Below are 15437 nucleotides of genomic sequence, written 5' to 3'. Positions count from 1 at the left end.
AGCTGTTCGAAGGATTGCTTCGACGGCCAGACGTGTATATACTACAGCATGGAAACATAAAACTCACTCCGCTTGCGCAAACGATACGCCAAATCACTCGTGGTTTCGATGCAGTGTTGCATGTCAGGACGAACGTGAAGACATGCAGTATTGGAAGAGCCGAGAAAGCTAAAAGTACAGGGTGTTAGATACGACTTTCTTACATCGTATGCATTCAATTCATTTCGTGCCCGTCCCATTCCCCTATCCCATGTTCCTTCACCTATAATGGAAACAATTGTACAAGAATCAAGCGCCAAGATATGAGACGAGTGGCCAATGTCGGAATTCTGGGAGATTCACAAGGCGGGGTTCACCTGTGCGCCTGGCTGAGCGCCGGGTGTGAGGAACTATAAAGCATTCGAGTTAGCATCCAAGAATACCAAACAAAGAGTCTTCTTTCCCCCACGCACGCCAACTCATCATTTAAACGAAACTCATATAATCTGATATGAACTCACTTCATTAGTCCGCTGCTGCATCTGCATCTCCCGATCCATCTCTGCCATCTGCTGCTCCTCACTATACGCCAACGCCCACGGTACCCCCAACAACAACGCGCTCGTGCTCACCACCCACAACGTCTTACCACCCATAACTATTCCTGATTTCACCCATGACGAGGCAGTTGAGAATTTGGAGTTGATGCTTCGACGGTATGGTGCAGGAATGATGTCTTGCAGAGCGAGGATACGCTCATAGAGCGTTTCATCGGGGGTGATAGAGGCGATTGAGGATGTTTCAGAGTCTATGGATGTGAGTTAATAGGGGAGACATGAGAGGAAGGGAAAGGGGGGAGAGGTTTACCGGTGTCGGTGTCCCAGTCGTCGTCGTCGATTGGGCCTTCTTGGGTGCGGAGGAATTCTTCATCAATGACCTCTTCAAGCTTGACCATCTTGGCGTATATGGGTTGATGAATGTGATAGGTCTTGTAACGGCGGGGAAAGGTTTAAGCACAGAGGCGATGGGATTTTTGAAATGTCGTCGGTAGTCGAGCACGAGGTTGGATTTCCAGATGATGAAAAAGAGAGCTTGGACCACCCATTGTTGGATCATTGTTTTCCCGAGATATTACGTATGCTCCGAACCCGGCAAATTGCTGCTTCACTTCAATCTCCAGTCACAATGGATATCTTCATTTGGACTAGAGCCTCCAACCCTACCTGCTATCACGTTCTTCTACTTCTTAATATGTCCCCTTCCCACCCTGAGGACCTGCAGAAAGGTTAAATAGCAGCAGGTTCCTTGAGGCAAATCACTAGCGACAATCTACGATTGCACACTTTCCTATCTCGACAGACTTGGGCTTTGATTTTACGAGCAGGTATAAGCCTTCCTTTTCGGAAGCTTGGATAAGGGAAATTTAGCAATAACAAAGGAAGAATAGAGATATAGACAAAAAAATCTCCTGTGCCGCTAACAATGTTTATACAGAGTACCGCGTTAGTCAGTTGCAAAGTCAGACAATAGGCGATAGGTTTAACATTCCTTACAGTAAGGCTGGGAAGACATACTGAGCCCAAGTACCAGTGTAGTACCAGAATACAGACGCTGACACACTAATTCCAGCTTAGCAACACCTTAAAACTGTAAATAGTAACAAAGAGGTAAACTTTAGCCTACTAACAACAGAACACAGCATTATAATATTGCATTAAAATATCTAGAATATAGTAATAGACCTAGTAAAATATATTTATTTACCTTAAAAATCTAAAATATTTACAAAAGTGGTAGAAAGTTTTATAGGCTAATAAGACATTAATCTAGCGCTTTTTTAAACTAATAAGAGAAAAGGCTCGGCAAGATGTACAGTGATTAATAGAGATATTGCCTCTTCTCATTCAAACCCCAGGCGGCATTTGAAAAACACTTTTTTGTCCACCTCAGCCCGAATTGGGCTTCCCTCTGCTCACCTTGCTTGATTGAATAATGGTTATCAGATAGGAAGACATCCGCAACTCTCCCACTGCATAGATAGGAGGTGTCTTCAATGTTGTCCAGCAAGTGTTTTTTTTTTATTTGCTAAGAGGAAGCTTGCTCTGTGGTTCAATTATTAGTCATTTTGGAAGTTTGAACCCGGGCGTCATCACCTTCCTTCGGACAACAACCTATTCCAACGATACTTCACTGATTTCAATGCATCCATTCGCCGCAGCGATCAGCGTGAAAGATCCGCCAGAGGTTTATAGCCTCGCAGATCACAATCTTATTTCTCTTCCCTTGGACGCCGCCATATTCTTGAAGGTGCTTTTGGAACATATAGGAAATATGACTACATAGCCAATATCGATTCTCTAATCTCGTTTCTAGAATACAGAGCGGGGTTAAGAAAACAAAAACTTTACCCTAAACTCAATCCTTGTATGTTTCCTCAAAGGTACTTACGTGTAGGAGGTGGAAGCCCATATATCTAGCCATTCCACGTACATTGTCTGGAGAAGCTAGGTGGTGAGTTTAATAGTAAGAAAGTGGCAAGATAAAGCTGCTTTGTCGTACATTAGGAGATACACTCGAATGGTCATATATCGAGAGAATTTTCGCCTAGAACTTCAGTCTAATTGTACTCCTACATCATGGGTCCAGGTTAACAAGCTATTATGCAAACCTGTAACCATATTTAAGTCTTTAAATCTACCATCCTATCAGCATGTTCCGGCTTGCTGCTACTCATATCAAGTTGACTAGTTCAGATAAATGGGCGACATACGATTTCATCAAATGTAATCAAAACACCCTTCCCCATACACCCCCAACACACTTTGATCTCCAAGAACGCATCCAGCGCCTGTGCGGCTCAGACGCCTACTTGTCAATGGAAAAGACCCAAGGCATCAAAGAGAGATGAACAATTCGCGTTATCAATTTAAGCGATCGAGACCCTTCAGAGCAGACAGCATAAGATACAATTATTCCAGACTGCGCGTGCTTCCATGATAATGGAAGCCCTAGACTAGGTACTTGAAGGCAAGTGCTGTGTAATAGCACAAACCTAGAATCCGCTGCTTAAGTCAGCTCAAGCCTGCTCTTCACATTTTTGCTCGCATTTACACCTGTAGAGTTAGTGAAAATCCACAAACAATGGCTCTAAATAGCAAAGCGAAAGGAGTCCCAGCACCAACACCAGACCTGAGACCAATCCAACTGGACGAGGACCCAGCACCTATATCAGCCCTACGAGACACCACAGACTGTAAGCAATGGATATATCCTCCCCTCCCCCACCAAATGATTTGTGTTAGCTGATTCGTTTAGCAAAACTGGCCCATACTCTTCTGGCGAAACATCGACACTTAGGCCATGCTCGCGTCAGATCCTAATCTACCAGGTGAGTCTGGCAAATATTTCGCATAAGTGTGGACTTGGATGTGAACATAGAGGAGAATGCCACCATACGAAGCCGGGGAACGGGCAATTTTCTAGGTGCGACGAGAAGGAAGGTGATGGCTAAGCTGCTCTTAGAGGTGGAAAAAGTCGTTGGAAAGTTGCACTATAGCAGCAAGAAGAGTTGACAAAGAGCAGTAACGATGGAAGCGTAGTGGACTGATCGACTTGATAGAGACAATGGGGATCGATCAGTGAAGGGCGAAGACGGACGGCAGACGAGTGGTGTTGTTGTCCAGCCAAGCTTTCCCACGCCAATTCAACCATGGAACTCCCCACGTGACATCAGCGATCATTCCCCTCAAGCGTCACACCTCAGCCCTCCACCGTCTCAGATCTCATGTGCCGTTCGCAGCACAAAATAATCCTGAAACATTTCATCGTTCCCTGACCCTGCGTCCATATCCTATATTCGTCCCTGTTCCTGATAACATTGCATCATCCGACTACATCATCGGCTTTTCGTCCGCTCCGCTAGCGATGGTGCAAGTACATAGACCACCCCCACGGCACCTCAGCAAAATGCGCGTGAAATCAGCCCAGGCAGACAACTAGCTGTCACATGGCTACCTGTGTTGGTCGCGTGAAGAGTTCCAATAAGTTCTCGTGTTTGCCTGGCGCTGGTGCTTGCTCTTAAACGCCCTCTTCCCCACTCTTCTTTCCGCCTCATGCCCGTTCCTCGTTGTTCTAGATTCCAGTATCAAAACTCTGGGTTCTACTTTTTCCCCAAACACAGCCATGGCCAAAGATGCAGTCCTACCAACCTCTCTCCCAGGCGAGATTAACGCAGCAACTCGGTATTCCAACACTTCCCTTCCCCTCTCCCCTAGCCTAACAATATCACAGAACCCTCCACTCAACCCTCAACTGCCTCATAACCACGCGCCTACCGCTCGCCCTCCCGCCTCACACTCCAACACCCTCCGTCTACACAGCCGGGCTCCTCCACTTCGCGCACATCTACCTAACCCTTGAATCTCTATGGACTGATCTCCTCCCCTCACCCTCAGACCCGCCAACCTCCCCACTGCTCTCCTTCCTCCTCGTGAACCCTTACGACGCGCCGGAATTATTCTCCTCTCCACCCTCTCCTGTTATGTTGCGCTTCCTACAACACCTCCGACCACGAGGCTTGGCTAGATCGACGCGACTGAAACGCGATTTGGAATTCTTGACGGGCCTGCATCCGACGGATTTGAGTGTACTGTTGGCGCAGTATCCAGGGGAGAAAGTGCAGGAATATTGCATACATATTCGGAGAATGGTGAAGGCGAAACCGCATTTGTTAGTTGCGTATGCGTGGTGTTATTACATGGCTGTGTTCTCTGGCGGACGGTGGATACGAAGCGAGCTGCTGAAGTGCGGGGAGGAGTTTTGGCGGAGCGCGAGGGAGCAGGATGCAGAGAAAGCTGAAGTTGAAGCCGAGCCGGAGCGCGTAGGCCTTCTAGAGAGGGGTCTATCATTCTGGAATTTCGACGGTGCGCACGACGGCGAAGATATCAAAGCGGAATTCAAGCGGCGGTTAGCGGGCGCAGAGGACTTTTTCACGCCCGACGAGCGCGTCGACATCATCGAAGAAGCAAAGAACATCTTCAAATACAGTGCCAGCCTCGTCCAAGAACTTGATGAGAAAATAGGTACGGATGCGGCGAAGCTAGCGCAGGTCGGGCACGTGGACTCAGGCACCCTTCGCGCAAATGACAAAATGAAAGTGGCTGAGAAGGTCATTAACCCTAATATGTCTCAGTCGGCTGTCACATGGCTTCGAAGACCAGAGATCACCGGTGTGTTTGTAGCTTTGGGATGTCTAGCTTGTGTGGCTTTGCTCAGGTTGGATCCGCGTAGTGCTTCGTGAGTGTGTGCCGACGGCATATTTGGGCGTGGGCATAGGATTGGCGTTTTTCAAATATAGAGCGTAGAGTTTGGGTTGGGTATGGGTTGAGTGGATGGTACATATAGAAGATACCCAGTAGACTACTTTTTGGCTTTAAATTCATATTTCTACCTGTTTTCACACGCTTATTCCTCAAGTGTTGATTGCCACCTGGCCGCTATGTTTATCGTAGGTACACGAGAGGGGCTAATTCATAATAGACTCATGCAGAAGGAAATGTCTTGCATTCTAGTCAAGGAGATGCATACGACAACCGAAATTAGACATGCCATGATACGTTACTGCCATACCGCCGAGTCAGCTGTAGCACTCAGACATGTTTTTTCTCTTTTCCAAAATTATTTTTTTGACCTTTACGAATCGTAGCTTGGTTTCAAAGAGATAGAGAAGGAAACAGCATAAATGAACTAGAGAGTGAGCATGAATAATACTCCAAAGCCCCATCCTTCCGATCCCAACGACCATTCCAACAAGCAAGGGAACACTTGGCTGCAGCCCTCACTGATCGTAACCTATGCCTTGCCACCGTGGAGAAGGCCTTTCGTGTCGTGGACATTCTTTAGATGAGCACGCAGATCAGCCCTTCGGAAATAGCCCTTCGCACCGATACGATCACAGCCAGACTTCGCTATGTACTTTCCGCATGTGCTTCAAGTACTCCGACGATTCTTTGAATAGTCAGTTGCCATAACTGAGGTGCCTTCGATAGTCCACATAATCTTGGTGAGGACAAGATCACCTCAAGTAATCTAGTCACAGTCCCCTTTTTGGATCTCTATCTCCAATGTGGTGATAATTTTGCAGGCGTGAAGTCAAGTGGTCCTTCCGCTTAAATCCATTCTCTCCGCGATACTTTCGGCACTATTTGTAAGGGTGCCCCCTGACCTCTTCTTGATGGGACTTCTCATGTCTCTGATAGCTGTCGAAGAGTGTGAGAATGTTTTGTCGCAGTCGTCATAGGTACAGATGAAGGCAGCGTGTCCTATACCCCGGCCATGAGAATCTAATTGGGATTGGGATTTGAAGGTCTACTAGCATTCGCGGCATGTAAAAAGTTCCGGATGTGAAGCTAAACGGTGCTTGTGGTACTCCGCGCCCATGCTAGAAAAAGCGAGCTCGCATGGCCTTTGCGTTTGACAGGTTTGTGAGATTATATCCAGGCATGACCCACAAGTTAAGCGTACGATCTCAGCTTAATGCCACAAACGCCGCAGGGATACATTTGCTCATTTGCTTGGCCTTTATACTTCTCAATACTGCGGTTAGGTAGCACCGGAGCTCCTCGATCTTGCGCAACGGCTATACCTTTCTTGTCTAGGATTGAGAGAGATATCGGGTAAGCTATCTTCTCTATTGCAACCCGATGCATCTTCGAGAGAAGAACCGTGCGTCTTGAGAACAGCACAGTCAGGTCTCTCTTCAACCTATTGAGGTCGGCCCGGCTTGAAGATATCTGGAACAATGTAGCTTGGGCCGAAGATTGGCATTTGTGGCGGCTCAACATTGAATATATTGAGAACAGGCCGAGGTTGAACGAGTGATGAAGGTGCATAATGATGGGAAATATTCACTTCTAGTTCTGTACATAGATGGTTGGCTGTGTAAAACGGAGCCTAATTACTAGGTGCTCTGATGCTGTAGTGGAAGGACAGGGGAACTGAGGATGAGATGTCGAATCTATGGGTCAAGCCAATGACCCGGAAAAGGATCCTCTTTCTCTTCCGACGGACTGAGTGTGAAAAAAAATCTTCACCCAAAATCCTCCATAGCCGCTAGGGCTGGAGAAGAGGGAGAGACACAAGGCTGAAGCTTGGGCGATGCATGAGTGTTGTTCAGCTGGAACAAAAAAAGGGCGAGAGCATTTTCGCGCTATGAGAACTGGTTCGCTAACTCCCAAGGTTGGCCAAGCGTCTCGAGTCGTGCCTTGAAGCCAGAACCATCTAGGGTAGGATCCGAAAGGACATGGGGAGAATTCAAGGTTGATTTAGAATTTTGGACAATACAGGGGGTGACGATGGGAGGGGTTGTTCTATCTTGAGATAGTTGATCCTTAAAGTTCCAACGGAGATGTCGGAGTCGTGATGGACCGGCGAATCCCCAAAGGTTGCTTTTAAGGTGTGCTGGGCCAGTATCCTAATCCGTGCAAGGGGATTAGAGCTGAGTGGAAGACCTGTAAATTTTCCTAAGCGTGTTCCGACAACAACTGTTCAAGTGTTTCTGAAAGCTTGACCATTTTCTCAAAAGCTAAAATAACAGCCGCAGAGATAGCGTCCACATTTACCGAATAGTTTCCCATAAGCTATCCTACAGCCACGGCGTGCATGATATTGAATCACCTGCAGCTTCATAATTAACAGGAGCTTATCTCCGTTTTGCCAACCTTGTCAACCCCATGGGTTGCAATTGACTCTTTTTCTGATAGGCAATTAATGTTCCCTTCAGGAATGTTTCATGCAGATGCAAAGAGAGATGATCAGGGCGGATGCTTAGTTAACACGGTTGCATGTTTGCAACCTTGACCTGCCAGGCTCATTCGACGAAATAAATCATATACGCGCGAAGGCTGTGAGAATGACATCACCGAACCTTGAACGCAATGGAGTCAGTGGTAAGTTATATACGATGGGTATTCTTCGTGCTTGCCTCCTTCAAGACCAGTTAACGTCTCCTAATTCCCACAAACGTAGCATATTTCCAACAAGGCAATCACTGCAATGCCGCTGCCCCGCCGCGCCCTTATCGCGGTAACCTCCGCCAAAGCCGACCTCTTCGAAGGCGGTGGTCATCAAACCGGCGTCTTCATCGGCGAAGCTGAGCATCCCTTCAATGTCTTCACCAAGGCCGGCTTCGAAGTAGATCTCGCTTCTGAGACTGGCGAGTGGGTTGCAGACTGGCTGAGTCTACAACCTGGTTTCTTGACCGAGGAGGAAAGGAAGCAGTATGATGATAAGGGGAGTGAGTTTAGGAAGAAGTTAGATAACCTGAACAAGGCAGCTGACTTGGATGGGTCGAACGTATGTATCCGAGCAAGCCGGCGGAGGAATCAAGAAGCTAATGGGTTCCGAAGTACGGAATCTTCTTCGCATCAGCTGGGCATGCCGCATTGAAGGACTACCCCCATGCGAAGGGCTTGAAGAGGCTTGCTATGACCGTATGGGACAACGGGGGGGTTGTATCCACGGTGTACGTTGCCTTCTCTCGTTGGATCTGTCCTAGACAGCGTCTGATACCTACTATCCGCGATACCCTGCTAAACAAAGGAATAGCTGCCATGGCCCGGCCATCTTCCCCGGCATCAACGATGGAAAAACTGGAGAATCCATCATCAAAGGGAAGACCATCACGGGTTTCACGAGCGAGGCCGAGGATGATATGAAGGTCACGGATGTGCTGAGGTCGTGGGGTGAACCATTTATTGAGGAGCATGCGAAAGCACTGGGGGCGACATGTAAGCTTTTATCTGGATTTGGCCATAACGCTAAAAGCCAGGCTAATGGTCGCCAGATGTCCGTCCTAAAGGAGTGTGGGATGGATTCCATATTACTGACGGCCAGGTAGTGACAGGGACGAATCCAGCGAGCGCAAGAGAGACAGCCGAGGCTGCTCTGAAGGTCTTTGAGACATTGTAGCAAGGATTAATTGAAACGATTTACATTCTCAATCAAATGGAACTTCTATGAGGGAGGAGATGAATAGTGATATTTGTGGGAAGGTGCGTGGAAGTCAGTGAAGGCACATGAAAGCGAGTGAACGACCCAAAGTCATCGTCATTGGCGGCTAGCTACAGCGAGGCACTTGGACCTGAGACGCAGCCCAAAAGCGCAACGTCAACGTTTCAGCTCCAGCGACATTGCTCACAAGCTTGATTCACTCCGATTTCCAAATGATAAACACCTTATAGACAAGGCCGACCACATTCTCTCGTTTCTACCCAGCAGGTCGTGCTTACTGTCTGCCTGCCAACTCGTTCGCCATGGCGACACGAGGGCAGTTCAACACCAAGAATCCCACCATCAAGCGCATCCGCATGTCAACCCTCTCCTTTTGAGATACGCTTTCGCTAATACTAGACTAGTCAAAGAAGCCTCAGAGCTTGCATCGAATGCCTCTTCAGACTACCATGCCGAACCCTTAGAAGACAACCTCTTTGAATGGCATTTCACACTTTGCGGACCGCCCGCTCCCTCCCCATATGATGGCGGCATCTACCACGGCCGTATAGTTCTTCCACCGACATACCCTCTACGCCCGCCCTCGTTCCGTTTCCTCACGCCCACCGGCCGCTTCGAAGTCAACCGAGAGATTTGCTTATCGATAAGTGGGCACCATGAGGAGACTTGGCAGCCAGCATGGGGAATCCGGACTGCCATGGTTGCTATAAGGAGCTTCATGGATACGGATGCAAAGGGCCAACTAGGTGGTATAGAATGCAGTCCTCAGATTAGGAAGCGTATGGCGGGAGAGAGCGGAAAATTTCGGTGCGGCGTCTGCGGCCGATCGAATGCCGACATAATGAAAGAGCGGGAAGAGGCCGCGAAGTTGATAGAAGCCAAAGAGGGCAAGAAGAAGGAAGAAACCGTGCCCGAGGAGCTGAGACTGGCGTATCGAGATGAGCTGGAGGGGTCTGGGCCTGGAGGAGAGCCAGCGCAAAGCCCTCAGACAGGATCGAAAGGCAAGGAGAGAGGTCAGGGCCTACTGTCTGCATCCCCTCTTCCAGCACAAGCTAGGGCTCCTCCAGCTCTACCTACCAACGCGACATCTCCTACCCCGATTAGGACAGTTCAACCTCCCCCAATGCAGCAGCTCGTCCACCAGCAACCTGATCGCTCTCTAGCCTGGATCGATGCCTGCATATATGGCGTTGTTGGAGCATTGCTCTTTTTGATGTTACGAAAGTTCCTCTAGAACACCATATTATTCCTGTGTTCTCCATACTTAAGGGAAGTGCTGATAGACTTCCTTGGGTTACTATAGACTTTGCAGATCCAATCTTCTTACAATGTGCTGAGGAAGGACATTAGTGTCGGTGATATCAATAAGTAACGATTTCTTGCAGCAATTATTCTCCTTAGCTTGAAGTATGATAGTAAGACGTTTCTTTGATTTCCAATAATGTCCAGGCGGAAGATTTAATTGCTTTCTATCACAGGTCTATTCTTAGTCTCTTTACTAGTGACCCACTTTCCTTCATAAACCGACATCAACATGCTTAACACTCAAGAACTTAGTGTTCCCATTCGACACAACCCTCTTCGCATGTGCGTTGATTCCATGATAAACACCTTTAATCTCCTCCTCTCACAACCATAGCCACTCCCCTCACGCTACTTCGAGTCACAGAACAATCCCCCTCCGTCCCCCTCGAGCGTGGCGCTGGCATACACTGTTTACTCTGCCCAAAACTATAAGTCTCACCTTCCCTGACTGTACACACGACCTTTTCGATCCAACTCCCCCTTTGTCTACTCTCTGTCATACCGCACTCATAGTTACCCCTATTATTAGCGCAATATGGCGACATTCTCGCCATCCTCTCGACAGTACAATTCAATAAAGCAAGAGCACAGATCAAACGGCTGCAATAACCATGGGCCTCTCCAACTTCGTACGCTACGTCATCGGGTGGATCACTGGTACTCCGATATAGCAACCTAATATTAAAGACCTTACTAAAAAAGTTATCACTCTGGCTTCAGAACAGAAGAAACGTTGCTGGTGCAAAGGCTTCCACGTTCGACACGACAGCACCCATGAAGACTATCCGAGGACGCCCCAGACGATTTCGCCCCTGTAGTTGCCGGCGTCCAGCTCTTGTCTGAGAGCTATTGGGTCAACAACGAGAATATAATGACCTCCAGAAATATCAACAAGTAGCTATGAGAGAAGCATTAATGCACCGATCCTCGAGCATGTTCCACGCATCAACGATATTGAGGCTCCAGTAACGGCTCCACACACACACACACACACACACACACACACGAACCGGAGAACAGCCATAAGATCCGGGACAATAAGGCCAAGGCCCGAGACGACACCATTAACGATTCCGTCATAAATTCTTCAGGTTTATTGCCCACCAATGGATAGTCCGGAAATTCTTGGCAAGCGCGCTCTTTATGACGCTACTGGACGCTGCGCAGCGGGAACCGACCTATGAACCTCTGATCACTAATGCCTTAACAGGTTTGTGAAGACTTGAGTAGGCGAAGAAGGGGGTCCGAAGAGGGTTAGAGAGGAGGTTAAGAAAGTTTCAAATAAGGATTTGAAACTGGGCATCTCAAGTTGCTCGGTTGAGGAGATGTTGTCTTGTTTGTGGGGTTTCCTGTTGTGATGAAAGTTTGACTGTGGTTTTGATTTTCTTTCTTGCATGGCTCCTCTTGCATGCCTTTGGTTTCTACGTGCTTTTATCATGGCTTTCCTGTCTTCACGGCTTCAATGTATCTATAGCTTTTGGTTTTTTTTATGACTCTTCTTCATGGCTTTGTTTCCTCGTGGCTTTGATTTTTATATTGCGTTTGCTTCTGTATGGCTTGACTTCCAGTATAAAGTTCATGTTTATATGAGTTCTTTGACATGAAGTATGGGTTGTTCGACCGGATACTTTTTTGTCTTACTTAAGATCGTAAGATAGCGGAGATGAGATTATATTATAGGACAACTCTCTAATAGCCTTAAAATGTAGAATCTTTCCATGGCAGTGCCTTAATGTTCGATTGAGCGTGAATTATGGGCAAAATAGCATTGAGAAGCCACTTATGGTCAGCCCATCGAGTCTCTATCACCACAGCCACACAGCAATGCTCTACAAACAAATGACCTACGATGATCACCATTTTCTACTATGCTGTAAACCTTTCTTATCAGTGATGGCTGGCATACTAATAGCGGCACTTCCACCAAAATCTTCATAAACAACACTGAGCCCCGCAAACCCCAATTCCTCCACACCCTCGACTATGTCATATCAACGCCCAATGTCATAACAATTATCCGCAAAATGAAAGTCAAGAGCTCCTTTCGCTCCCTTGTAGGAGGACCTTGGTCTACTCCCCAATCGCCGGCATAGAAAGGACAGATTCGCACCCATAAAGATGGAGGATGAAAACAATGTCTGTTAAGAAACCTGTTTAGCAGACATTTCGAGGTGGTGCGACCAAGAAAAACAACCGCTACCGTGATACTCTCGCAGATTTATTCTACTTCGTTGGTAAGTAGCCAAAAACACCATCAGGACCTCTTCGGGGGCCATTGAGCAACCCAAGAATAGTCCCTATGGACGTACTGGAGCCTAGAGTAGAAGGATATATCTTCAATTGCCGTCAGCTATCCTTCAAGACTAAAGTCCAGGTACTGCAGCTTATCGAGCAACTTCCTCTCGATGAGCTGTAACTAATTGGCTGCGCACTTGTACGCTCCTACAACACTCCTAGTACTCCTATTTAAGTCCCCGTTGCACTGCCGGATACCCCACCGAATTTTCACACTCTACCCAAATGCCAACAACCCTTGACTTGCACTAAACCATCTAACTTCAATCCCCTTGCCTATGGACTCCGCAACATCACATCTCCCAGCACCCAATCTCTACCCTAACCCTATTTCGATGCCAAATTCTAACTTAATCATGACAATCAATGTCATCCCGCTCAAGGCAGGAGACGTTCTATGTCAAACCGAGGACCACATAACGGGGAGCGGGCCATCACGAAGCGAACCCGGGTTGCAGATGCCACACTGCCGTTTACCTCTGTCAGCAATTTTCTATCTTCATCAAGTCCTCGAAATATTGTTTAGCAAATCGATGTCGTTTTGATTTACAGTAGTAGTATCATAGGTATCGATTCGATGCCAACCTTTGGTCTCGCGACTTGTCAATTGTTTGGCCATGAATCTATCGCTTTCGAGAATGCAAAATGTCGGATATCTTTCGCGGATAGTTTGGCGCCATGGAATCAGCGGCGGTCCGACTTCAAACGAGCCCTCGCAACGACGATCGCATTTTCTAGATATGAACCTCGAAAAGCTCCAGTCGTATCGTCTTGGTGTTGACGATTGTTGCGGAGTTAGAGTCCCCATGAAGAGAATTTACCACGTCTTTTGGGATTCACATTAGGAAGGAGCTTCCTTTCCACAACAAAGTAGGTGCGCGTTGATGGTAGTGAGGATGCGTTTGATTCATTCACTTCGCCGCCGCCCTCACGCTTACTTCCCAAGATGCGCTATCTCCCTTTTGTTCATCTCGCTTTGGGACATTCACTCGCATTCACGGGTATGGCGTCCTATTGGGGGGTCATATCCTACCGTGGGACATACAAACTCGCGCCTTCTTACTCTCCCAACAACCGACCTTCCTACCACTTCCCAGCCTTGATCCTACGGCTACACAGGTGGACTCGGCATGGTGATCTCGCCTGTTTCCTAGTTCAAGGTCGTTGTGTCCCACCAGACCCATTTTCTGTCCACAAATATGGGGACCCATGATGGGAGCAATTTGGTTAAAAAACGAAGCTGGCGAAATCTCAAGGCTGGCTTCAAGCGAGGTTTTCGATATGTTGGATTTCTCTCAGTATACCCCGGCCACGGTAGCTCCCTTCATCAAACCCAATCGGACAATAAGACTGCGATCGAACCCGTTACGCGATCTGTCCTTGCGGAAGGCACTCGCTTGGAAGTAATCACCGAGTCGCGTGGAGGATCCCTCGATTCTCCTCTCAAAAGCAGACCGAGCGGGATACGGTGTCTGAGGCACTCGTTCTCCTTCAGCAGGGCACGTTCTAGTGAACACGATGCGCCAACTTTCCATTTGGAGCATGCTGGCCACGTAGCTCGGGCTAGGAGAAGGGCTGGAGTCCAGAATCCTGAAGTCGCGATCGTTCAGCGCCCTCTATCTACCCCTGAGATTAGCAAGATTGTCGACGCGATCCTGAGATTATCCCCTGTCCAACGCGTCGCGCTCATCCAGCGATTTGTATACGACACGATATATGGCGAGATTGGCGATAAGTCGGTGCACCTTCTCCACGAGTTTCATCTCCATTTCCATACTAAGCTACCGATGCCAACGGATGCTGAGCCGTGGAGTCTTCGAGAAAGAAAAGTTTTCCGCAGATATGCACTTATCTCGCGCCTCTTATATCAGCTTTGGGGACTCGATACGATGGACGCAGACGTCCAATCAGCTCTTCACATTGCGATGCTTCTCCGACATCAGCTCTTTCCCAAGGACGAGGGTTCCCGCCTTCCGAATGATGAATTCTCCGAGCATGTACATCGGTGGAGGGAAGACGGTCGTCTAACTGACAATGACGTACGACAAATTCTACTGCTACAGCCAGAGTACGACAGCGATGCGCCGAGCGATATCGAAGACGCATTTTTTGACGGCTCCACCACTCCAGAATTCCACGACTATCTTCGAAGGCACCCAGACGTGAGAATAAATGACTACGGAGAACGTATTGCCGATGAGGAGGGCCTGCTAGTGTCCATGAGAGCGATTGGTATAACAAAATCCGATTTGGCCGAGTCGATGGAGGACCCCGGTCGCACCGACTCTCGCGCGGATGAATCAGTCATGGGGTACGAGGAGTACATGGCAGGAGATAGACAACAGGGAGAGCTTGCGATTCAACCACTGTCGATCGCAAAGCGTCGAAGTGATAGGGCGATGTGTTCTTCCCTTCGAATCATCGAAGAAGAGGATGGACTAGAAGAGTCACGCACTGCGCAATCCTTCTCGACGTCTTCTAATACTTGCCCGTCTCAGCACTTGGCCCGGCGGAGCGACCTCTCGTTCGTCTCAACAACTAGCGGCACTTCGTACAGCGCGATGATCGGCACAGGAGGAACTTTGCATTTTGACGGGCAGGATGGTAATGGTAATGGTAATGGTAATGGTAATGGTAATGGTAATGATACAATGGCCAAGCCTTCGGTCGACGATATGCTGGACTTTGTCTGGTCTCTGAAGACAGCTCGGGAAATGGAAATGGAAGTGGGAGAAGCTGAGGTATTAGTGCATGGCTGGCTGAAGTGATGAATATAACAACCAGGAAATACACTGGAATTGATTAATGCACGATGCGCTCGTCGTGAGGATACAACAGTAGGTTATCGC

General features: G+C 48.1%; 8 protein-coding genes across 8 annotated transcripts; 5 read left to right on the top strand and 3 right to left on the bottom strand.

Moving 5' to 3' along the window:
• Positions 1-90: 90 nt before the first annotated feature.
• BDR25DRAFT_253911 (mitochondrial import translocase, subunit Tom22) lies at positions 91-1039 on the bottom strand. The gene is made up of 3 exons (XM_033686270.1): positions 847-1039; positions 501-787; positions 91-389 (listed from the first exon to the last, which is right to left on the bottom strand). Exons 1-3 carry the CDS (start codon positions 932-934, stop codon positions 339-341), a joined length of 426 nt encoding a protein of 141 aa, XP_033551939.1. The 5' UTR covers positions 935-1039; the 3' UTR covers positions 91-338.
• Positions 1040-3773: 2734 nt separating this feature from the next.
• On the top strand, positions 3774-5406 carry BDR25DRAFT_279024 (heme oxygenase-like protein). Its single transcript, XM_033687724.1, has 2 exons — positions 3774-4220; positions 4270-5406. Exons 1-2 carry the CDS (start codon positions 4162-4164, stop codon positions 5276-5278), a joined length of 1068 nt encoding a protein of 355 aa, XP_033551938.1. The 5' UTR covers positions 3774-4161; the 3' UTR covers positions 5279-5406.
• Positions 5407-6320: 914 nt separating this feature from the next.
• On the bottom strand, positions 6321-7850 carry BDR25DRAFT_350506 (uncharacterized protein; the record flags this gene model as incomplete). The annotated part of the gene is made up of 12 exons (XM_033694708.1): positions 6321-6345; positions 6407-6442; positions 6502-6631; positions 6678-6741; positions 6778-6890; positions 6939-7035; positions 7071-7257; positions 7316-7450; positions 7516-7561; positions 7593-7697; positions 7726-7753; positions 7815-7850. The coding sequence occupies 12 exons, from the start codon at positions 7848-7850 to the stop codon at positions 6321-6323; spliced, it is 1002 nt and encodes a 333-aa protein (XP_033551937.1).
• A 181-nt stretch (positions 7851-8031) lies between these two features.
• BDR25DRAFT_212908 (class I glutamine amidotransferase-like protein) lies at positions 8032-8946 on the top strand (the record flags this gene model as incomplete). The annotated part of the gene is made up of 4 exons (XM_033684736.1): positions 8032-8331; positions 8385-8500; positions 8584-8765; positions 8822-8946. The coding sequence occupies 4 exons, from the start codon at positions 8032-8034 to the stop codon at positions 8944-8946; spliced, it is 723 nt and encodes a 240-aa protein (XP_033551936.1).
• Positions 8947-9145: 199 nt separating this feature from the next.
• On the top strand, positions 9146-10432 carry BDR25DRAFT_279023 (UBC-like protein). Its single transcript, XM_033687723.1, has 2 exons — positions 9146-9342; positions 9393-10432. The coding sequence occupies exons 1-2, from the start codon at positions 9291-9293 to the stop codon at positions 10220-10222; spliced, it is 882 nt and encodes a 293-aa protein (XP_033551935.1). The 5' UTR covers positions 9146-9290; the 3' UTR covers positions 10223-10432.
• BDR25DRAFT_350504 (uncharacterized protein) lies at positions 10253-11873 on the bottom strand (the record flags this gene model as incomplete). Its single annotated transcript, XM_033694707.1, has 12 exons — positions 10253-10264; positions 10316-10453; positions 10517-10567; positions 10620-10677; positions 10733-10779; positions 10837-10927; positions 11003-11139; positions 11170-11191; positions 11215-11265; positions 11300-11442; positions 11516-11738; positions 11788-11873. 12 exons carry the CDS (start codon positions 11871-11873, stop codon positions 10253-10255), a joined length of 1059 nt encoding a protein of 352 aa, XP_033551934.1.
• Positions 11874-11900: 27 nt separating this feature from the next.
• Positions 11901-12840, top strand: BDR25DRAFT_350503 (uncharacterized protein; the record flags this gene model as incomplete). The annotated part of the gene is made up of 7 exons (XM_033694706.1): positions 11901-11942; positions 12019-12183; positions 12243-12323; positions 12352-12429; positions 12479-12531; positions 12574-12667; positions 12751-12840. The coding sequence occupies 7 exons, from the start codon at positions 11901-11903 to the stop codon at positions 12838-12840; spliced, it is 603 nt and encodes a 200-aa protein (XP_033551933.1).
• Positions 12841-13787: 947 nt separating this feature from the next.
• Positions 13788-15356, top strand: BDR25DRAFT_310551 (uncharacterized protein; the record flags this gene model as incomplete). The annotated part of the gene is made up of 1 exon (XM_033691158.1): positions 13788-15356. The coding sequence occupies one exon, from the start codon at positions 13788-13790 to the stop codon at positions 15354-15356; it is 1569 nt and encodes a 522-aa protein (XP_033551932.1).
• Between the last annotated feature and the right edge of the window lie 81 nt (positions 15357-15437).

The sequence above is a fragment of the Lindgomyces ingoldianus genome (assembly GCF_010093535.1).
Source record: "Lindgomyces ingoldianus strain ATCC 200398 unplaced genomic scaffold BDR25scaffold_5, whole genome shotgun sequence".
In the NCBI taxonomy this organism is placed as follows: domain Eukaryota; kingdom Fungi; phylum Ascomycota; class Dothideomycetes; order Pleosporales; family Lindgomycetaceae; genus Lindgomyces; species Lindgomyces ingoldianus.
The sequence above is the reverse complement of the archived record's forward strand: the minus strand, read 5'-3'. Positions and strand labels throughout refer to the sequence as shown.